Here is a 24,118-nt window from a genome sequence, read left to right as displayed (position 1 = left end):
TGAATGAATGGGACGGTATTGAGACGATTAAGAGACTTGAATGCGGATGGCCTTCGAATCGCTCTCCATAACTGTACTTAAATTCACAAAAAATTAAAAATCACTATGCTTTCTTAAATTTATCTTTAAAGGTTGATTGATATTCCTCTTTTTGTCATTTTTAAGGTTGTGCGGCCAAAATAGCCTCAACATTGCTAATTAAACTAATCCCCCATCCAACCAAATCATCATGTATGATCAAATGTTCTCTTATTTGTTCTCTAATCTCCAAATCATCCCTATATATAAACATTAAACCCCAATTTATAAAACATCCAATCAATTTCTCCACAACAATGGCAACAATCTCTCTCCACTCCTCCTACAACCTACGAGCCACCGCAACGGAGCCGCCTCTCAACACATGCACCGTGCAGCAGCCCCGCGCCGCCCTCAGCCGCCTCCACATGCTCCTCCACGCCGCCGCCGTCTCCGCCCTCCTCTACCACCGCCTCTCCACCCTCCTCTGGGGCTCCGTCCCGCACCTCCTCCCGTGGGGCCTCATCACCCTCGCCGAGCTCGTCTTCGCCGCCGTGTGGGCCCTCGGGCAGGCCTTCCGCCTCCGCCCGGTGGCGCGCGCGGCGGCGCCGGAGAATCTCCCCGGCGACGAGAACCTCCCCGGCGTGGACGTGTTCGTGTGCACGGCCGACCCGAAGAAGGAGCCCGTGGCGGAGGTGATGAACACGGTGGTGTCGGCGATGGCGATGGACTACCCGGCGGAGAAGCTGGCGGTGTACTTGTCGGACGACGGAGGCGCGGCGGCGACGCTGTATGCGATGAAGGAGGCTTGCCGTTTTGCGGAGAGCTGGGTGCCGTTTTGTAGGGAGTATGGGATTAAGACGAGGTGCCCTGAGGCGTTTTTCTCGTCTCTTGGTGAAGATGAGAGGGAAGCTTTGGAGAGCGATGAGTTCAATGCTCAACTAGATAAAATCGAGGTGAATTCACTATACATTCTATTTCCACCTTCAAAACTAACGACATGCAAACATTTTTCTAGAAGAGATTTTAATAATTCCTATGTACCTGAAAATTTGTCAATTATTTTTTTTTTGTTCATCCTTAAAGATTTGTCACATTTCACTTTTATCATTTTTTATAGTAGGCCATACATTTCACTAACTCATTCTCACTCATATTTTATTTTAAAACTAATATATAAAAGTAGGACTCACATACCACTAACTTTTTCAACACACTTTCTATTACATTTTTTAAAACTTGTGCCGGATCAAATGGTCCAAATTTTAAGAAACGAAGGGAGTACTTTATATAATCACGCCGTTCTTTTAGATAATTGTATTTAGTGGTTAAATGAATAGATAATAAAATAGGAGTAAATGAGAAATAAAATGATAAAATAAGGTAGACAAGGGGAGAAAATGGACAAAATATAAAAATAATTTTTTTATTTTTAGAAATAAGACTATTTTTATTTTTTTTATGGAGGAAGATGTATTTATCTTCTAATTATATTATTTGAGTTATGTAGGCACGGCAATGTATATAATCTTAAAATGAGAAGCTTGAAAACTCTCAGTTTAAGACACGAAATATATTATATTTTGTGCTATTGTTATTAAAAGTCTCATTTTAAAATTGATAAATTAAAATAATTTTCTCTTTTAAGTTTTTGTGAAAAAGAAAAAAACCACTCAGAACGCGGTCCTCCATGCATCTTATAATTATGTTAGTCATAATCCAATCATTTAACTCTTGAATTGAAATATAAAATTACTAATATTTTCTCAATTGTCGATGGTCAACTAAAAGTAAAATATTCCTAGCAAAATTAAATATAATATGATAACAAAACAATATTATTTTGATAAAATGATATCAATTATTTTTTATGTTATTTAAAATATGTCTATATATGGATTTATTGCTATATTAAGTATTTGATTTTATGACATTAGTTTTGATGAACAATTGAAAAAAATTAAAAAGTTGTGATTTCATATTATAGTTTCAAGTGTTACGAGATTGGCCAACAATCTACGAAAAGTTATGATTAAAATGACAATTATTCCATTATTTTACTTATTTGTTGCAAATTTGGGTAATACATGCATCAGTTCACGAAAAAAGTTTCACTTATGGAAAAAGTAGATAAAGTAGGAGAAAGAAAGAGAAAAAGTAAGAGAAACATAATAAAAAGTGGGTAATGTATAAGAGAAAGTTTTATTTTTGAAATATGACTATTTTTTTTTTACATCAAAATGACAAGATGACATTATTTTTTATGAACGGAGGGTATCATTTCTTTGTTTTTCATATTAAGACTTAAACCAGCTCAATGTAGACTGGTATGATGTTATCTTTATAATATCCAGAGGAGGTAAGAAATATTAGGAACAGTTAATTGTCAATTTTCAGGCCCCTTTATAATGTCACCGGATAGATACGCCATGCATTATAATCCAAACTAGACGTCTATGTAAAAATGAAATGTTGCTATATTACTATATAACTATAGTGATTATCGTAAATATTGTATTTTACTTGTTGGTAAACTTGTCTGTTTCTAATGACTACATATTTAATTACAATTTGCATATATATGCAGTCAAAATATGAAGCGTTCAGGAGAAATGTCGAGAAGGCGGCTGAACTTGAAGATTCTATCAATGACGATAGACCTCCTCATGTTGAGGTAATATTACTATAATATTTATAATTGATAAGTATTCGTTATATTTTACTGATAAAAAACATTAGTACACATGATACCTCTATCACTAATTAATGATACTAAATGTGTGCATTTTCATACCTATTGGCTTAGGATCCAGGCCCCAATATTAGTGTTTTGGCTAAGATCAAATTTGAACATTTCAATCAAAATATTTTTTTGTAAGATGGTTTTCCCATATATGAAATATCAACTGTCCTAGATCATTAGATGTTCCTCCATATATCAAAAAAGGATCTTTTTAGAAATACTGAGTACAAGAAATTTCTTACTACTACTTATTTCAGAGATAGGGGAGTCTATAAAAAAGTAGGAGTATTCTGATTTTCATAATTAATAAATTTATAAGATAAAAGATCATATCTGTAGTATTTTTGAAAACTACCTTTTCCAATAAATAATAAGTAATGATTTTCTTTTTTAGGACCAATTAATAGGTCTTTTTTACATGAATGTTGCTTGTTGAATTTGCCCTTTTGGCTATAGAACACAAATGAAATCTATTTCGCCATTTTTCTGGTATTAATTTGCCTTTCTAACCGGCTTTTCCAATGACTCATTTCATAGCCCCGAAGTTCGTTATTTGCTAATTTCAATTGGTTTTTATATTGACGTTGCAGGTAATATATGATAATAAGAAGAATGCAGGAAGAAGCGAGAATCAGCCTAAACTGCCACTTCTTGTCTATGTATCCCGTGAAAAACGGCCCGGTCACCCCCATCGCTTCAAAGCCGGAGCTCTCAATTCCCTCGTACGCTTCCCTCTCTCTCTCTAGAAAATTGAGATTTATATGGTGCATATGGTAATGTTTGAAATCGAAGGTGTATACGATGATTGCAGCTTCGAGTGTCGGGGATAATGAGCAATGGCCCTTATGCATTAGTGTTGGACTGTGACATGTACTGCAATGATCCCACCTCAGCTAAGCAAGCAATGTGCTTCCATCTTGACCCCAAATTATCCCACTCTCTCTCATATGTCCAATTCCCTCAAATCTTTTACAATGTTAGCCAAAATGACATCTATGATGGTCAAGCTAGAGCTGCTTATAAGGTACTTCATTTCTCTCTCCCTCTCTCTCTTAATAATGTTCAGTTAAATTAATAATCTTGATGAATTTCATGGGCAGACCAAATATCAAGGAATGGATGGGCTAGGAGGCACAGTTTGTGCTGGCACTGGCTACTACATCAAGAAGAAGGCTTTGTTCTCCAATTGTAATCAACAAGGTACAACTTTTATTTGATTGCTAATTACTTCATCAAATTAATCCATAAGCTAAATGACTCTTTTATTGCTTCGATTTAACCAGATGAAACCCTCCGGGAGCCAGAACACAACTTCGGTCTCTCAGGAAAGTTTATCGATTCAGTAAAAGCACTCGACACTAAATACGGAATTTTCCCAAAACATGTCAACACAAAGGTAAATATATCCGATTCAATCATTGAAGAAGCCAACAAACTAGCATCTTGCACCTATGAACACAACACCAAATGGGGAAAAGAGGTAAAGTCTCCATAAATAGATTCTAACCCTAACCCTAACCCAAACCCTAGCCCTAAAAACTGAATTCTTGATGATAAAACAGATTGGTTACTCGTATGATTGTTTGCTGGAGAGCACCTTCACCGGGTATCTGATGCACAGCCGGGGGTGGAAGTCGGTCTACCTCTACCCGGACCGGCCATGCTTCCTGGGATGCACCACAATCGACATGAAGGACGCCCTGGTGCAGCTCATGAAATGGGCTTCCGGTTTGGTACAAGTCGGCCTCTCGAGATTCAGCCCTCTTACCTATGGCGTCTCCAGGATGCCTCTCCCTCAAGCCTTGTGCTACGGATTCTTCGCCTTTTCCCACTTCATATCCGTTGCTTGTTTCTTGTACGGCACAGTTGCTCCCATATGCTTCTTCTACGGAATTCCCCTCTTTCCCAAGGTATAACTTCAAACATCAATTAACTAGCAAAAGTACTTGCAAGATATTCTTGTCACCGTCTAATAATACGCAGCAGAAATTATAGACAAGAATGTGACCAGGGTTCTTAATTTAAATTGCACCATTCACATTTAATTTTACAATAGAAATAATACTTACTCGTTGCGTAATTTATTTTTCTTAATCCTATATCTGATTCAATTACTTTCGGTATCCATGTGTCTATCAATCTGATTCAGTAGCAATTTTTGGTACAAACTCTTTGATAGAGGTGTGGGTATTTTGTTGACAAAATAATTCAATTCATTAGTTAACAAGCAAATTTTAATTAATAAAAGTCCAATATCTTAATCCATTCCATATAATATGCAACTTCCAGGTCAATGGCAAGTCAACATTTTTCCACTGTGATTTTTGGATACAAAACCAAACCCTAATTCCAAACCCTAATTTTGTCAGGTCACAAGCCCGTGGTTCGCAGTTTTCGCGGGCGTGTACGCTTCCTCAGCCGCGCAGCATTTCTACGAAGTGAAGTCAAGTGGAGGCACGGTGCAGACAATGTGGAACGAGCAGAGGATCTGGATAATCCGGGCAGTGACGGCCTGCTTGTTCGGATGCGTTGATGTGTTGATGAAATACGCAGGCGTGGCGAAGGCCAACTTCAGGCTGACAAACAAGGTAGTGGATCAAGAGAAGCTGGACAAGTACCAGCAAGGGAAGTTCGATTTCCAGGGAGCCAAGATGTTCATGGTGCCGCTGACGCTGCTGGTCTTGCTCAACTTGGGCTGCTTCGTTGGCGGCGCCAAGGGCCTCGTGTCCCGAGGGAACATGGCGGAGATGCTCGGACAAGGGATGCTGTCTATGTATGTTCTTCTCCTTAGCTTTCCTATTCTTCAAGGACTCGTTCCAAGGCTAGGGAAATGAGTAGTCACTTTGTTTTCTTCTTTGTCTTCGTGAATTTTATGTTTGTTGTGTGTATGCTTAATACGAAGATTTCAATGAAATAACGGATTATTTGTAAAGTTGTATAAATATATGTTAAGAAATAATTACAGAAAATGTAAATGTACTACACATTTTCAGTATAATACACATTTTCGGATATAATTTTCGTGAAATCTGAAACATATGTAGGCACAAGCAGTGAACTCTAATGCTAGTAACAATAGAAATCAGGTTGGATTTAAATATGTGTTGTCGAAAGTGGTCTTGAAGATAGGTTGGACTCAAAATATAATGGAAAACGGGTTAGACTCAAATCGACATTTTTATAAAAATAAGTTTGGATTTGGCGTAAATGAAGGGAGATAGATATTATAATTCTGATTCTGTTGCCATATGTCAATTTTTTTTATACTAGCTTTTAATCATTTTTTTCATCTTAATTTTCATATAAAGTGGTTTATTATTAATAAAAAAATTACTACTCCCTCCGTCCGATGACCCATTTTCTTGGATGGCACAGAATTTTATGCAGTTTTAATTTGTGTGTTAAGTAGAAATAATAAAATAAAAGAGAGAATAAAGTAAAAATAAAAATGTTTCTATTTTTAGTAATGAGTCTTCTTGAGTGTAATAAGAGCATCCGCAGCGGTGCTCTTAGCACCGTCCGTCCGTCCGTGCCGCTGAGCACCCGTCGTCCGTCCGCCGCTGCAGCTCGTCCGTCCGTGCCAGCGGCACGAATGTGCTCTTAGCTAAGAGCACGTCCGTGCCGCTGAGCACCCATACGTGGCAACGTCTGATTGGCCAACGGCTAATTCGATTTTTTATTTTTATTTTTTTAAAATTTGAAATTTATTTTAAAAAATGTTTTTAAATAAAAAATATATATTTTTCCACTTTCCAAAAAATTATATTCGTTTTCTACCCACTTTTAATTTATTTTTCAATTTTTTTCCCCAAAATTCACATTTTCATCTATAAATACCTCCACTTCAACACAAAAAAAATCACATTCTCTCATCTTTTTTTTATCATCTACATTCTCTCATCTTTTTTCTCATATTCTCATCTTTTTTCTCATATTCTCATCTTTGTAGGATTTTAATTATGTATTTTTATTTTTAAAGATTTTAATTATGTAATTTTTATTTTTTAGGATTTTAATTATGTAATTTTTATTTTTGAATGTATTTTTATAATGTAGAAATATTTTTAATAATTGGAGTATTTAAATTGAATAATGGAATGGTGGGGCCTTTGAGCTTGTCCTTAGCTAAGAGCACGGATGTGGGTGTTGTGCTCTTAGCTAAGGACAAGGAGTAAAAGTGGGTCCGGGCCCACTTCCGTGCTCTTAGCTAAGAGCACGGATGGGGATGCTCTAAATTAAAAAGAAAAGTGGGTCATCTCGGTGGGACGGAGAGATTACTAATTGAGGTACTTTTGCTATGGCCCTTCTATCCCCATGGTTGAGCCCAGGAAGAAAAAGACATATTGGGCTAGGAAAAAGACATCACAGTAAAAATGGGCCTACTGAATCTCTTTGATCCAAATTGTTTTGTGCACTATTTATAGGATTTAGTTGGGATATAATGACTCAAAAATCACAAGTATTGGCGCAGCACCTATTCTAGAACAAGGGGTTTAAATCTCGACCCGTTGATTATATAATTATTTAAAAATGTAGATATAAATGAACACTATAGGACCTTTGCTGAAATGTCATGATAAGTTCTAAAATAAGTGAAGCTGCACATAGAATTCAATTGACAAAGGCAATACCTATTGTTTTTGCTTCATGATATCTCAAATACTTAAAATTACTAGGCTATTTATAAGTTAGTTTCACACTTAACAATACTAGACTTATAATAAGGGAACACTTGGTGTGACTCTAAGGTAAGCCTCCAAGCATCATTTATTAAACACAATAAATAGCTTTATTAAACACAATAAATTAATAACTTCAAATGTCTCTTTATTTTAGGCTACTCGTATTGAACGAAAATACAAATTTTTATTCTTCATATGGAGGACTTTAAATTAAATGTGATATGTAATGAGTCCATACTTTACGTACGAGTTAATCGGTCCATCAAGTTGAATAATATTCACCATATATATGATCTAATATAAATTTATTTTGGACTTAGACTTTTATATAGTCAAATGATCCTTTATGGAGTATTATTCTTTGGTATATATCTCCATGTAAGAATATGAGTATATTGGAAAGAGGAAACTAATATAAACAGTTTCAAAATCATTTGCGATGCTTTCAAAATTAAATAATCAAGATTTACATAGTCACATGCAAACCCACAAATTTTGCGATTCAAGGGAATGCAAGTTTATACACGATTCTTTTTTTTAATGTGAATAATAATAAACTTGAATATGAAGTTAGAATCTTTCTGCCAATAATTTGCAACTGAAATATCTCCATACGCCTTAAATAATTTATTGGAGCTGGTAGACTACAAGTTCGACACTTCAACCAACAAGGGTAAACGTTGTAAAATTGATAAAGGTCTCTTTTCCAAATTAAATTGGAATTTTTTTTTTACAAATTTCAAATGACATTAAAATTAATTACTTCCTCCTAATCAAATTAAAGTTGGGATAATCAATCTTGAATTCAAGGAAATTGTTAAAATAGAACTGTACAAAATTTATTCCTTTATCCTATCCAGATTGTGAACGTGAAAATTTAATGTGGAAATCAAATTGCATGCCTTATACCTCAAGAAAATTCGACGCTATAGATTTCTAATTGTGGAAAACACTATAGAATAAAAAATCCTGAACTTTCTATCTATAGATACCACACAGCTCATGTGTTTTCTTCTTCATCGTCATCCACGTTAGTGGTTAGCCAAAGATGAGTTTTTAAAATATTTTATGATTTTCATGAAACAAAGCACACTAACGAGCACAATTGATTAAGCGTTTTTACTTGGGTTTTACCGCAGGTGTTTCGAGCCAGCCTTAAACAAAATCAGATTAATCTTGTTCCTCTGAATTTACAGATTTAAGCCGATCGAAAGTCTCCCAGCAGGTGAGGGAGTTTGGACCAGTGACCTCAAGGTTTAAGCCGACTACAGCTCTACGCTGCCAACTGCGCTATAATGAATAGGACGAAGATTTAAGTCATCTAGCATATGTGTATTTAAAACAATCAATGTATAATAACCCAAATAATAAAATTTAGTTATATACTTAAAATCTCACATCTTTTATTGTGAACAATTCCCATCAACCAAAGGGTGGAAGTGGAACCATATATTTTGCGCTTATATATTGTCCAAAAAGAATTTTAAAATAAAATTAAATCTAAATAAGAAGAAAAATTAAATTACAATGTTCAATAAATAAAGTTAAATGAAAATTCATTTATCTAAAGATATAAAATATATAAGCTCATCTCCAGAAAAATTACTTATAAATCTCAGGAGTAATTGTTTTTCGACATTTGATTTTATGCACTATAGTGTTGTTTTCATTTAAAGAGTATGTCGTTTTTATTGGAAACACAAACAGAGAAACATTTAATTTAGATTTCGGCACGAGAATGTATGTAAAGTTGTTTTATAAATTAATGAAGAGATACAAAAGTAAGAGAGACGAAAAAATAGAAATAATAATTTTTATTTTATAAAATATTTTATTTTTAATGAGATAACCCAAAAAAGAAATATTTCATTTCTTTTTAAAGTTGTTGAGACCTGTGATTGTCTATAAATAGTTGAGACTAGAGGTGCCCACGGTTCAGGAAGCGGCGGTTACGGTTCAGAATCGCCGGTTCCAGTTTTGGATATTGTTGAACCGGAACCGAATCGCGAGGGTGTTTCGCAGTTACAGCTTCGGTTCCGAACCGCCGGTTTTCTGGCGGTTTTTTTATGATTTTTCATGGTTCCGAATCGGCATTCTTTTGCTGTTCCCGCTTGATTTCAAGGTTTTCCAGCGGTTTTTTGCAGTTCCAGCACGGTTTCGGTTCGAAATTTTTTTAACCTGAACCGAACAACGGTTCAAAAATCGACGGTTTCGGTTCTGAATCGTAACCGCCGGTTCGGTAAACCTTGGGCAGGTCTAATTGAGACTTGTGATTGTCTATAAATAGAGAGTATTTAGTTCATTTACAACCAAATTCAAACGAAAAGAAATAAAAATATCAAAGGCAATGGAGAAGTCGTCACTCCCTCTAAACGAATGGCATTCCATGAAATCTCAGAGAGCAATAAACCGCCTCCACTCCTTCATCCATGGCGCCGCTCTCTCAGTCTTATTCTACTACAGAATCACTTCCATTTCCGCCATAGCCAAAACCAACAGCCCTATTCTGATTCTCCCCCACCTTCTCATCTTCACAGCCGAGCTGACTCTCTCATGTTTGTGGCTCCTCAGCCAGGCCTCGCTGTGGAACCCGGTGGCTCGAACCGCCTACCCCGAGAGGCTGCCCGGGGACAATCACCTGCCCTCTGTGGACATGTTCGTTTGCACTGCTGATCCCGCGAAGGAGCCGAGTTTGGAGGTGATGAACACCGTTATATCGGCCATGGCGCTCGACTATCCTCCCGATAAGCTTCACCTCTATCTCTCGGACGATGGGGGATCCCCTGTCACACTCCGCGCCCTGAGACGGGCGCGGGAGTTCGCTAAGGTGTGGATCCCGTTTTGTAGGAAGTATAGGGTGCAGGAGAGGTGCCCTGGGGTTTATTTCATGAGAGAAGAGAGTGGTGGTGGTGGGAGTGATGATCACTTCTTTGTTGACAAGAAGGCTATTGAGGTTTGTCTTTTCTTAGCCCTTACCAAAACATGGTAGGGCAAATTATCGATAAAAATATGAAATCCGATCAAATTCTGATTGCGTGGCAAGTTTGAAAATCGACTACTAATATAAAGTTATACACATTATTTTTCATGATATATGTCCCATGTAAAAAACTATTGTGGGTTATGTCTTAAATCATTAACGTCACGCATAGTGTCTTAAAATTAATAGCGTGGGCTTAGCTAGGAAATACTCCCTCCGTCCCTGATTAAGAGTCACACTTTTTCTGCGTGGGCTTAGCTAGGAAATACTCCCTTCGTCCCTGATTAAGAGTCACACTTTTTCTTTTCTGTTCGTCCCCAATTAAGAGTCACCCTTCATTTTTACCATAAATGGTAAGTAGGTCTCACATTCCACTAATCCACTTCACTCCCATTTTATTATTAAACCAATATAAAAAATGGATCTCACATTCCACTAACTTTTTCAACCAACTTTTATTACATTTCTTAAAACCCATGTCCGGTCAAAGGGTGACTCTTAATCGGGGACGGAGGGAGTATAATTTTAAGATTTAGGAAGGAACGTGAATAATGAATATCTATAGTGTTATGGAGAAATTTGTATGTAAATAATGCTCCCTCCGTCCCTGAAAATTTGTCACCTATTTCTTTTTTTGTCCGTCCCTAAAAATTTGTCACCTTTCACTGTTACTCGCTCAATTTCTTCATAGTTGAGGCGGAACTTTCGGCACGGAATTTTAGAAATGAATGTTGGGGGTGTTAAATAAATACATAAAAAAGTAAGAGAAAAAAAAAGGTAGAGAGAATAAAGTATAAAGTGAATAAAGTAGAGAGAATAAAGTAAGAGAGAGTAAAGTAAGAAAGAAGAAAAAGTTACCATATAAGGAAAGGACTCAACTATGAAGAAACTTTCCGAAATGATAAAATGACTCAACTATGAAGAAACGGAGGGAAGTACCATTTTTGGTAGTGGACCACATATTCCACTAACTCATTCTCACTCACATTTTACTATAAAACTAATATATAAAAATAGGACCCACATATCACTCACTTTTTCAACTCACTTTCTATTATATTTCTTAAAACCCGTGCCGAGTTAAATGGTGACAAATTATGGGAGACGGAGGGAGAATATAGACTAGTGAGACAGGGTGAAGGGCGGCTTTTCCCCACCTACCCGAGCGTGATTAAGGTGGGAAATTTGCGGAAAATGTATATATAAATCTAGATATTGATAGGTAGGTAATAGGGATCTATGGATGGCCATTTATTTATTTGTTTATTTACCAACCGATTATTTTACTCGCAAATGGTATGTGGGACACATTATGAATTTAATTAATCTATATATCATAGTTAGTATACATTAAATTTTACATTGAAACTACTTTTATATATTGAAATATGTATTACTATATATAGAAGGTGCATATATAAGTAGTAGTATTAAATTTTGATAGGTACATGATCATGGTGATTCGAGTATAATATATCGCTGTTGCTAAGATCATAGGAATATTTTGTATTGTGCAGAAAGCATATGAGGATTTCAAGAATTCTTTGGGCAATATTATTGCTGAAGCAGACGTTAAGGCCAGCAGAGACCATTCACCAATCATTGAGGTATCGGAAATTACTTAATCTGATATTTAAATACTACCCTCCTAGTAGTTTTGTTAATTAGAAATTAGTATAAGTAAGAGTAATGGTCAATTTTAGTCATAAATATATGATTAAAATACGGATTTAGTCTAAAATTAATATTCACTTCATAATAAATGAAATCTTTATCGGAGTGGTCTTTTTTTACGGTTCCGTAAAAAAATTAACGGTTATTGCACTGTGCAATTAGCGTTGATCATTAGTTATTTTTACGGAATCGTCAAAAATTGAACTACTTTATCGACATTTTTATTTGTTATAAACTTATTTTTCAAAAAGTGAATATTTTGGACAAAATTTAAGATAAAAATTGATCCATACTCTATAAGTAATACCGAAATTTCCATATTGATGACTGACATAAGATGCAGGCAATTAGATACTACTCCATTTTCGGCAATACTTAGATCTAGTAGAAAGTTTTGAATCTTTTATTAGAAGATATTAGTGGAGTAGTTTTTATATACGGCCTGCAGATTTCACGTGACTCCATTAATAAAATACAAAATAAATTTAATTAACATAGAAAGTTTTGGAATAGTCGCAATAGTACGATTCTTCACTTGGAATCCCCTATTCGATTTTTGGTGTCAACCAGTGATTTAATCACTTTTTTATTATTTTAAATTAATTATTTTATTTGTTTTAATTTAATTAATAATAACAGATCAGGTCAATTATTGTAAAATTTAAGAAAATCATTTGAAATGGGGATAATTAAACCGTTATACTAACCCTGCTCCCTATTCACCCATTTTTTTTCTTGCAAAATATGGGTAATAAAATGTAGTAATTAATTAACAATTAATTAATTAGAAAAAATATTAAAACGATAGTACTAATATTAGGTCAAGATAACAGATCATTTCATACTCTAGAGTTCAAACAAATTAAAAAGTTGAAAGTGTATACAGTATACCCACTAATATATTAGAGTGTGACATGCCAGCTTTATGATTTCTTTTATCTAGGCTCTTTGTTTTATCCGAAAAGGTAAATCATTTATTATTGGAATGTATAATCAATAATAAACCACTCAGTCCTATAATGACTTGTCACATAATATTTGTTTAAGTAAATGTTCAAAACAAATTAATAGGTTTAATTAACATTAAAATATTTTATCATACCACTTTCACCAATTTTTAATTGAAATTATGACTATTAATTTCTGTTATCTCATTTTCCCATCGGAATTATTTAGGACGAAAACTAAATATTATTTGAATATAATTAAAATTTTAAGTGATATTAATTTCCATAATTATAAAACTAAATCAGTTATAAATTATTGAAACTCACAGAATTTTAATGCAAAATTGGTAAATAAGAAAAACAGAAAGAAAAGTGTGTCAGTGGAATACGGGTCCCACCTTGTTATAGAGAAAGAAATTTTCTTAAGTAGAAAGTTTATATTTTTAAGAGACTGACCAAAAGAAAATGATTTTATTTTTAGGGAACGGAGAGAGTATTAAATAATAGAAAAAATCAGATCTTTTATTTGTCATTTTAGATGTAAAATATTCTATTCTTCACCTAACTATCGCAACAAATGAATTAAGAGTCGTTATAACAAAAAAATGCCTCACTCTCCTACCTAGTTTTAGCCATATTCCAGCCCTTGAGAACACCTTATTTATTGATCGACATGCATGCCGTAGCACATATGATCTGTATATATCATAATGAACCAATAGTTGAAAAAATAAGAAGACCCTTATCACATGATTAATTAATTTCCACAAATTGATATCTCGTCTAAGTCTAAGTCTAAGTCTAAGTCTAATTCTATGTGTAAGGCTATGACACATCTATCTTTTATATTCATATTTATAGGTGATCAACGACGGAAATTCCAACGGTACAGATTCGAGCAACGATGATGAGGTGCCACTTGTCGTGTACGTTGCTCGCGAGAAAAGGCCGTCTCATCCCCACAATTTCAAAGCGGGAGCCCTCAACGTTCTTGTAATTAAACTATCAAATATCCGAGTTTTTTCAATATCTTATGAGTAACGTCTCACCAGGAATTTAAGTTGATCTCTTTTTTTTTTGTGTGTATAGCTCCGAGTATCGGGTATGATTAGCAACTCACCGTACATTCTATCGTTGGACTGTGACATGTACTGTAACGATCCAACATCGGCCCGTCAAGCAATGTGCTTCCATCTCGACACTAAACTCTCCCGGAATCTTGCATTTGTTCAGTTCCCTCAAATATTTCACAACATCAGACACAACCACGATATCCACGATGGTGCATTGAGATTTATATGGGTAACAATTCATTTTTTTTGTTGTTGTCACATCAACTAGTTATGGATAATTTTGCATAATTTTGAGTTGATCATTGAAATATTTCAGACGAAATGGGAAGGCTTGAATGGGCTCAATGGGCCAGGCTTGGCAGGGACGGCCTTTTATATAAAGAGAGAAGCACTCTATGGAATTCGGAAACTTCAACCAGGTAATGTCATATATTACTATTCCATTCGTCTCATTCAATATGGTCATCTTTCCTTTTTTATTTATCCCAATCAAAATGGTCCCTTTCTAATTTCGGAAATAACCTCCTCTCTCCTCTCTCCTCTCTTCTCATTAAAATATTCAACTATTTTTTCCCTCTCTACTTTATTCCACCTGACAACATTTTCTAAAATCTCGTGACACTCAAGAATGTATATTTTACCAGTTTTGTGCGTACCACAATAATAAATAAAGTACTCCCTCCGTTTCACCGTAGTTGAGTCATTTTACCATTTCGGGAAGTTTCTTCATAGTTGAGTCGTTTCCTTATGTGGTAACTTTTTCCTCTTTCTTACTTTACTCTCTCTTACTTTATTCTCTTTATACTTTATTCTCTCCACCTTTTCTTCTCTCTTACTTTTTTATCTATTTATTTAACACACCCAACATTACTTTCTAAAACTCCGTGTCGAAAAGTTTCGCCTCAACTATAGTGAAACGGAGGGAGTAGCTCATAATTTGAAAGTGTATTTACCCTTTTTTTTGTAGATGCTAATCCTAACCAACTCAAGGAGCATTATGGTTCGTCCAACGATTTCATCAAATCGATTTCCAAAATTTTTAGACCAAATTACCCAACCAATGCACTTCTCACCGATGTGGCATTGCAAAAAGAGGTGCAATTGCTAGCTTCTTGTAGCTACGACAATGGCACAAAATGGGGGAAAGAGGCAAGTAGTCCTATGTAATTTCAAATCAGTCCATTAATTAATTATTTCAACATCATTGATGATTTATAGATATAAATCAAAATGTAGGTGGGATATAGATATTTTGCAGTAGTTGAAGATTACTTCACAGGGTTCAATCTGCATTGCGAGGGTTGGAATTCAGTGTATTTGAATCCTTCAAGGCCATGTTTCCTAGGTTCATCTCCGATGAGCCTCGGGGATACTCTTGTCCAAAACACGCGGTGGTTTCTCGGACTCGGCCAGGTCGCTTTGTCCAAATATTCCCCCTTAGTCTATGGGGCGCTGCGAATGTCGGTTCTGCAAAGCATGGTCTATGCAGAACTGGCATTCTACGCGATTTACTTCCTCCCGGTTTACATTCTCGCCCTCGTCCCTCAGCTCTGCCTCCTTGCCGGCATCCCTCTGTATCCCGAGGTGCGTTGCAAATTTATCATAAGAAAATTAGGTATGAGTAAATATGAGGAAAATGTTATCTTAACATTCAATTTGTTGTTTTGTTTAAGAAATTTTTGTCACAAAAAAATGTTAATATTTCAACTTATTTGTGTACTTAACTTGTTGACATTTACTAAAGAATTATGTTTTACAATGTGTTTTAACATATTAACGGCTCGATTTACAATGTGTTTTAACATATTAACGGCTCGATTGGTGGTTAGACCGGTCCAACTGATTAAACTATGAACTAATATCTTCGCCAGTTCGCTTACCAATCTGGTTTTTAAAAAAGGTCACGATCTATATTTGTGGCCACAGGTTTCAAGTCCATTTTTCGCGGTGTTTGTGTTTATCTTCCTCTCATCGCAACTCAAGCACGCGCAAGAAGTGATGGCGTATGGGGATTCACTCACGACTTGGGTGAACGAGCAAAGGGTGTGGGTGATGAAGTCATTGACATCTTACTTCTTTGCTTCCGTGAACGCGATCTTGGAGAAAATCGGCTTGACCAAAGCTAGCTTCGTGCCAACGAGCAAAATCATGGATGATGAAGTTGCCAAGCTTTACAAAATAGGGAAATTTGATTTTCAGGCCCCGCCCATTTTCATGGTGATATTGTGCACCCTTTATATGGTAAATCTTGCTTCCTTCGTCGTCGGGTTCGGGAGGATTTTGCAGAATGGGAGGATGAATGAGATGGTGATGCAGGCTTTTGTACCATTGTTTGGTGTAGTTATGCATTACCCTTTGATGGAGGGAATGGTGCTGAGGAAGGATGTGGGAAGGGTTTCTCCATCGGTTTCGATTCTTTCTGTTGCAATTTCCTCTATAGTCTCGGCTTATGCAGCCCTAGTTGCTTGTTAATTAGTATAGATCTAGTGATGGTGATGTTACTTATGATGTCTCAATAAATGTATGTCTCATGTTATAAATAAGTTACGATGAAAGATTCAGTATTTGTGCACTCTAATCCGATGTAGGAACTATTTCGCGGTTAAATTGTCTACTTAAAAAGCTCAAAAACATATATGCCACATAATTCCATGTTAGTTTCGGACCTTTGGTGGGTTAAGTATAATTTTGCAATTTTGTTTTTACTAATCCAACCACACCATTTAATTTACTTAATTGTTAGTAAAATTTAATTTTACTTAAAACCGTCCAAATCTGTAAATTCATAAAATGGAAATTTACGATTTAATAGTCGAGAAAAGAGATCAATCGGAGTGTTCAAATTTATGTTGTGCCTAAACTCATCCCATATTAGTGAACAAGAAAAATTGAAATTGGTGTATAGGTATTTTTCAATTTCAATTATTATTAAGTCTGTTAGGATTGATTAAAAAATATATCTGCGTGAAATTGGACAAAAATAGATACATTAACATTAATGTGAAATTAGTTATATGCAGTCATGAATCTTTACAATTTAGCACTGTAGCACCCTGACTTTATTTATCCTTTTTAGATGTTCTCAAAAGAACGTCAAATGGATAGTCAGAATTTTTATTATTATATTTTTCCGTTTGACGACTAAAGGAGTATTGGACATTTACATTGGATCTAGAGGAGTTTCGATTTTAGTTTAGTATTTGAGATGTGAAGTTCATGTATTTGTATTAAAAAAAATATAAAGTTTAGATGAAAAAAATAGAAAATATTGAAAGTTTGTGTATTTACGAACAAGTAACCCCTTAAAATAACACCAAATATTAAATGTTAAATTAACAACAAGAGGAATTTAAATAATATTATTTGGACCTAATTTAATTACAAATCACAAGTTATTTTGACCCGAGAAATTTTTTAAATACCACTTTTGTGAGCCTAAAATCCTTAATTTTTGTTGAGCCAAATCTAATAATTCCTTTTTTAAGCCCAAAGCCAGCACATCTGGAAGATCCAATTTGAAAGTTGGGCAAGCTCATCTGGATCAGGGAGTGACCAGTACGAGTGGCGAATCAAGGAATCTACATCTACCATCACTACTAGATCAGGATTGAGAACGGAAGATCCATTCCTGTTCGAGTCAGAAAGTGAAAAGGAGTGGAATTCATCGGCAGAGGAGAACCCAGGGACATAAACCGAACCAGAGCATTCCGAGACCGAGGAGGAGAAGGACCCAGATATGGCTCACCTAATAGACCCCGATCCGGAAATAGGGTCGCTCACCGCACATCTTGATGGTGAACCCGCTCATGCTATAGTCTCGAACCCACGACGGAGGTCGATCGACATCAAGACGAATGTGCTTGGAGTTCTACCTATCTTCTCTGGGCGTAGGAACGAATACCCTTATGAATTTCTGAACGAGTTCAGTAAACTATGCAGCATTCAGAAGCGACCCAACGAGGCAACAGAAGAGGACTACCGTCTTCGAGCAATTCCGTTTGCTCTCAAAGGGGAGGCGAACACTTGGCTGCTGAGGCTTCCACCGGACTCGATCAACACGTGGAAGGATTTTAAACTGGAATTTTTGGATTACTTTTTTCCATCTAACAAGACGAATGCCTTGAAGAAGGAGATTCAGGAGTGCAAACAAGAATACGATGAGTCTCTGAGTTCTTATTGGTCCCGCTTCAAGGGGCTGCTGGACGCTTGTCCAAACCACAGGATGATAGAAGCGGAGACTTACTAGGGTGCAAACCCTGAGTCAAAGGACTTGATGAACTCCTCGAGCGGGGGAAATTTTACTAAGAACAAAGCAAGTGAAGCTAGGGAAACGCTGGGAAGATTGATTGAGGCAAAAAAGGCCTATGATAACCCACGAAGCATATTGAGGAGAGGATCAGCTAATGCAGTGATGGATCAAGAAGACAAGAAGGTGGAAGATAGGATCGATAAACTGGAAAAGGCCTTGCTAAATGCGATCGAGAAATGCAATCCGCATGCTCCAGTGGGAAATGAGAAATCCCCTGGTCAAGAGGAAAGGCAACTGCAACCATACTACAGTCAGCCCTGCGAAGGGGAGTGCCAAGCTCAAGCAAATTCGATGGGAAGTTGGAATCCAGATGGAAGTTGGAATCAAGGAAGACAGAGGGACGCTCCATGGAGGACTCACCCAAACTTCAGATGGACTGACCATGATCAAAGCCAACCATCTCCTCTACAGCTCACGAATTTTGCGCACCCTCCGGAGAGGCAGTCCAATTGGTCAGGGAAGGGCCAAGAAGGACAATTGCAGCTGGGATACAGGAATCAGGACCAAGCTAATTGGGGGAACAAAAATCAAAACAACCCAAGAAACTCCTATGTGCCACCTCACCAAAGGAATAACTAAGGCAATTTTCAGAATTCCCAACAGAACCACCAAGGGAATCAAGGGTTTGGTGGCCAGTACAACAATCAAAGGTCGAATAACCAATATAATAATCATCATGGAAATTTTCGACAGAATCAAGGTCAAGGACAAAATTTTGGTCAATTCAACTTCAGACCACAACAGAGTTTGGATGACATGGTCCATGATTTGGTAAATTCGCAGCAGTTCATGCAAGGTAACCTACATTCCAACAATGACATGGTGCACAAGTTACAAGATGCTCAGTCAGAGCAAAAAGCCGCCACAACTTTCCCAGATCGCAGTTTCCTTGAACGAGATGCGAGGGAATGAAGGCAAACTTCCTGCTACCGTCAAACCGCCAGACCGAGCAAACATTAGTCAAATCACTTTGAGATCTGGGCGGGGTTACGAAGGGCCGACGTTGGGAACTGATGAGGAAGCGCCTATGCAAGCCAAAGAAGGGAAACAGAGTCAGAAACAGCAAGAGGGAGGCACTGAACCAAGGGAGATCATTGTTCAGAGAGACCTCCAGAAGGAAGATTTAGGGGGATCTCTACCTCGACCAAGGGACCCGTTCTTCCTAGACCCCGAACCTGAGGAAGTAAGTAGGGAAGGAAACAAAGCAGTTGATGAAACCCAGACTGGTACTTCCACAAATGCAGTAAAGCGAGCAAAACCATTTCCATATCAAGGGGAGGCGAAGAAGAAAAAAGATGACACAGAGGATCTCATGGAGATTTTCAGCAAGATTGAAATCAACTTGCCATTCTTGCAAGCCTTAAAAATGCCCACCTTCAGTAAGTTCATCAAGGAGTTTATTGCAGGGAAAACCAAGCTAGATGGGAAGATTGTGATTGGAGAAACTGTGTCTGCTGTGATACAAAAAAGAAGGATGCCCTCAAAATGCACTGACCCAGGTATGTTTACATTACCCATTTCTTTAGGGGATATCAAGGTCGAGCATGCCATGTGTGATCTAGGGGCGTCAATAAATGTTTTGCCACTTTCAATCTATAAGAAGTTAACTGGGGTAAGAATGGTTGATACCAAGGTAGTGATCCAACTAGCCGATAGAACTTGCATTTGTCCTGAAGGAGTGTTGGAAAATATTATAGTCTAAGTGCATGAATTTCTATATCCTGCTGATTTTTACGTGATCAAGATGAATGATAATGAGTCTGCTGAGTCTAGTGGGGTACTTTTGGGGAGGCCATTTTTGCGTACGGCTAAGACCATTATCGATGTGTTTGATGGAACAATTTGCTTGGACTATAATGGGGAAAAATATACCTTTAGCATAGATGAGGGGATGAAAAGACCTTTAGATGTTGAGAATCTCTATGCTATTGATGTTATTAACCCTTTAGTCCAAGAATATCTTGAGACAGAATTGATACAGGAACAAATCGACAACTCGGAGTTGAGCCATTCAATTGACAAAGAGGTTATGGGGTGGTGTGCAGCAGTGAACACAGAGGAATTGACAGATGAAGAGCTCACAGAAGCCATTATGGAATTCTGCAGAAGCCCGGAATCAGCTAGGTCCGAGGGATCAGCTTATGTGGCCAGCTTGGAAAATTCTCCTGGGTCAGGGAAAGAGACTTCACCGGAAATTTCAGAAAAAAATCCCTTGCCCCAGGAGACGAATGGAACGAAAAAGGAGCTGAAAACACTTCCACCAGGTCTTAAGTACGCTTACTTGGAGGAGGACGAGACATTTCCAGTAATAGTCAACAGCAACTTGACCAAGGAACAGGAGAAGGAGTTGTTGGAGGTCATCAAAAGGAACAAAAAGGCAATAGGATGGACTCTCTCAGATTTGGTGGGAATAAGTCCAGATCTTTGCATGCACCACATCCGTTTAGAAGAAAGTGCAAAGGCTCATCGAGATGCACAACGGAAGCTGAACCCGAACATGAGAGAGGAAGTCCTAAAGGAGGTATTAAAGTTGCTTGCTCTAGGAATCATTTACTCCATTCCTGACAGTGAGTGGGTCAGTCCTGTCCATATGGTGCCAAAGAAGTCTGGGATACAAGTTGTAAAAAATGAGAAGAATGAATTGGTACCCACCAGATTAGTGACAGGATGGAGGATGTGCATCGACTACAGGAAGTTGAACGAAGCCACGAAGAAGGATCATTTTCCTTTAACCTTCATCGATAAGATGCTGGAGAGATTGGCAGGCAAACAGTATTTTTGTTTCCTTGACGGATACAGCGGCTATTTCCAGATCTACGTTAACCCAGAGGATCAAGAGAAGACCACTTTCACGTGCCCTTTTGGTACATATGCATACCGAAGAATGCCATTTGGATTGTGTAATGCACCGGGGACTTTTCAACGATGTATGATGAGCATTTTTTTCGGATCTGTTGGAAGTGTGCATTGAGATATTCATGGACGATTTCACCGTCTACGGAAACTCATTTGATGCTTGTTTAGCCAGCCTTGATCTAGTGTTGCAGAGATGTCATGAAAAGCATTTAGTGTTGAACTTCGAGAAGTGCCACTTCATGGTGACTGAAGGCATTGTCCTAGGTCACATGGTTTCTGAGAGGGGTATCCAGGTAGACAAGGCAAAAGTGGATGTGATATCAAAACTACCATACCCTACGAATCAAAAAGAGGTGAGAGGTTTCCTAGGCCATGCAGGGTTCTATAGGAGGTTCATAAAGGATTTTGCAAAAATCGCTCAACCACTCACTCGGTTGTTACAAAATGATGTTGAATTCGTCTTTGACGAAGGATGCGAGAGGGCATTCCAGCTACTTAAGGACAGGTTAGTATCAGCACCAATAATCAGGGCACCAGACTGGAACCATCCTTTCGAGATAATATGTGATGCAAGTGATTTCGCTGTGGGAGCTGTCTTAGGACAAAAAATTGATGGAAAAAGCTATGTGATCTTCTATGCTTCCAAAACACTAAATCAAGCTCAGAAGAATTATGACACCACGGAGAAGGAAATGTTAGCCATCATGTATTCCTTTGAAAAATTTCGACCCTACCTTCTTGGGTCAAAGGTTATAGTCTTCACGGATCACGCAGCAATAAGGTACTTACTGGCTAAGAAGGAGTCGAAGCCAAGGTTAATCCGTTGGGTGTTACTTTTACAAGAATTTGATTGGGAAGTACGAGATAAAAGAGGAACGGAGAATAGGGTAGCAGATCATTTGAGCAGAATCTTCCAAGGAGAAACAGAAGAGGCCATACTCGATGCCTTCCCCGAAGAACATTTGTACCTTTTGGAGAAATTTCCTAGACCACCTGACTGGGAAGCAGTTTTGGCTTTGACCGGTCTAGGGGAATCAGATAAAGGGAAGCGCACGCTGAATGCAGAACCGTGGTTTGCTGATCTAGCCAACTACTTGGTCACGGGAGAGATGCCGATTTCAGAAGAAGTTTCCCGGGCCCAAAGGATGAAGATTAGAAGCGAATCAAAATTTTATTTTTGGGATGATCCTTACCTGTGGAAAATGTGCTCGGATCAAGTGATTAGGCGTTGCATTCCCGAATGGGAACAAAGAGATGTGTTAAATCATTGCCACGCGTTAGCATGTGGAGGTCACTTTGGGCCAAGGAAAACAGCGAGGAAGGTTCTCGACAGCGGATTTTATTGGCCAACATTAAATAAGGATGCTTTTGAATTCTGCCAGTGTTGTGAGAGATGCCAGCAGACAGGGGGAATTTCAAGGAGAGATGAGATGCCTATGATCCCAGTGATCGTGTGCGAAATTTTTGATGTGTGGGGAATGGACTTTATGGGACCGTTCCCGTCATCCTGTGGGAATACCTACATACTGGTTGCAGTGGATTATGTATCTGAGTGGATAGAAGCTAAGGCCACCACAACTTGCGAATCAAAGGAGGTGGCGAAATTTCTCAAGGATAATATTTTCAATAGATACGGAGTTCCTAGAGCCATCATCTCAGACCAAGGAACACATTTCTGTAATCGCACCATCGAGGCTTTGATGAAGAAATATGATGTTCACCATCGAGTGTCAACTCCTTACCATCCTCAGTCTAATAGCCAGGCAGAGATTTCTAATCGCGAGATCAAGGCGATATTGGAGAAAACAGTTAATCCGTCAAGGAAGGACTGGAGTAAAAGACTCGGGGATGCATTGTGAGCCTACAGAACTGCTTTTAAAACACCTATTGGAATGTCACCCTACAGACTTGTGTTCGGTAAGATGTGTCACTTACCTGTAGGAATTGAACACAAGGCGTACTGGGCAGTGAAAGAAATGAACATGAAGCTGATAGCTTGCGAAGAAGAGAGAAAGTTGCAATTGCAAGAGTTGGAGGAACTTCGGCTGGAGTCGCTTGAGTCTGCCATGTGGTACAAAGAAAGAACGAAGCTATGGCATGATAAAAACCTCAGGGTCAAGGAACTTCATGTGGGACAGAAGGTGCTCCTTTTTCAGTCTCGGCTTAAGCTAATGCCAGGGAAACTGAAGTCTAAATGGATTGGCCCATACACCATCGTTGGCATCCGAGCAAATAGAGCAGCGGAGATCCAGGGAAGTGCTCCAAACTCTGTTCCTTTCCTTGTAAACGGTCATAGAGTGAAAGTCTATAGGGATAATTCCGAGTTGTGTGTTGTGGACGAGATTCCACTACACACACTCCCTATTATTGCCTAAAAGGACGAGGGTAGTTTCCGATGAATTCCTGGGTCAAGGGGTAAGTTGATAATTTTGGAAATTCACAACTGACCTAAGGAATCTCGGAAATACAACATGTAAATAGTTTAATCATTCTCTAAAAAAAAAAAAAAAAAAAAGGGTATATATATGTATATATATTGTCGAAGCACCAGACTCCAAGGGGAAACCATATTTTATGCCCTAACCTCGACCTAGGGGTCTGGAACCTTCATATTTTTTTTTCAGGGCAAGGTCGAGGGGATTCGCCAGGAGGAGAGCCTGAAGGAAGGAGTTAAGGAGGGAAAAGATATTTTGAATTTCAAAATTCTGGCCGATAATTATGGGAGACGTACGGTTGCTTACATCACGCCTGCAACCGCACCATCTTTTCACCAGAAAAGGCAACCGTCGTCCTTCTCTCTCCACTCACTCCAAATTCGACAAAAATCGTGTTTGCT

At 37.7% G+C, this 24,118-nt stretch overlaps 2 protein-coding genes across 2 annotated transcripts; both read left to right on the top strand.

The window, feature by feature from the left end:
• Nucleotides 1-335: 335 nt before the first annotated feature.
• LOC125200771 (quillaic acid 3-O-glycosyltransferase CSL1-like) lies at nt 336-5,646 on the top strand. The gene is made up of 8 exons (XM_048098536.2): nt 336-974; nt 2,606-2,692; nt 3,352-3,483; nt 3,573-3,785; nt 3,862-3,961; nt 4,045-4,241; nt 4,324-4,671; nt 5,131-5,646. The coding sequence occupies exons 1-8, from the start codon at nt 336-338 to the stop codon at nt 5,593-5,595; spliced, it is 2,181 nt and encodes a 726-aa protein (XP_047954493.1). The 3' UTR covers nt 5,596-5,646.
• A 4,098-nt stretch (nt 5,647-9,744) lies between these two features.
• On the top strand, nt 9,745-16,683 carry LOC125214972 (quillaic acid 3-O-glycosyltransferase CSL1-like). The gene is made up of 8 exons (XM_048116238.2): nt 9,745-10,396; nt 11,941-12,030; nt 13,906-14,037; nt 14,134-14,346; nt 14,434-14,536; nt 15,085-15,266; nt 15,354-15,701; nt 16,044-16,683. Exons 1-8 carry the CDS (start codon nt 9,791-9,793, stop codon nt 16,587-16,589), a joined length of 2,220 nt encoding a protein of 739 aa, XP_047972195.1. The 5' UTR covers nt 9,745-9,790; the 3' UTR covers nt 16,590-16,683.
• The last annotated feature ends 7,435 nt before the right edge of the window (nt 16,684-24,118 follow it).

The sequence above is a fragment of the Salvia hispanica genome, chromosome 2 (assembly GCF_029641045.1).
Source record: "Salvia hispanica isolate PSC_SH4W2 chromosome 2, Shi_PSC_v1, whole genome shotgun sequence".
Taxonomy (NCBI): domain Eukaryota; kingdom Viridiplantae; phylum Streptophyta; class Magnoliopsida; order Lamiales; family Lamiaceae; genus Salvia; species Salvia hispanica.
The sequence above is the reverse complement of the archived record's forward strand: the minus strand, read 5'-3'. Positions and strand labels throughout refer to the sequence as shown.

Coding starts and splice junctions, on each gene's coding strand:
- LOC125200771 (XM_048098536.2), top strand. CDS start 336: ATGGCAACAATCTCTCTCCACTCCTCCTACAACCTACGAGCCACCGCA. Junction 975..2,605: donor CTCAACTAGATAAAATCGAG/GTGAATTCACTA, acceptor ATATATATGCAG/TCAAAATATGAAGCGTTCAG. Junction 3,484..3,572: donor CCGGAGCTCTCAATTCCCTC/GTACGCTTCCCT, acceptor CGATGATTGCAG/CTTCGAGTGTCGGGGATAAT.
- LOC125214972 (XM_048116238.2), top strand. CDS start 9,791: ATGGAGAAGTCGTCACTCCCTCTAAACGAATGGCATTCCATGAAATCT. Junction 10,397..11,940: donor TTGACAAGAAGGCTATTGAG/GTTTGTCTTTTC, acceptor TGTATTGTGCAG/AAAGCATATGAGGATTTCAA. Junction 14,038..14,133: donor CGGGAGCCCTCAACGTTCTT/GTAATTAAACTA, acceptor TTGTGTGTATAG/CTCCGAGTATCGGGTATGAT.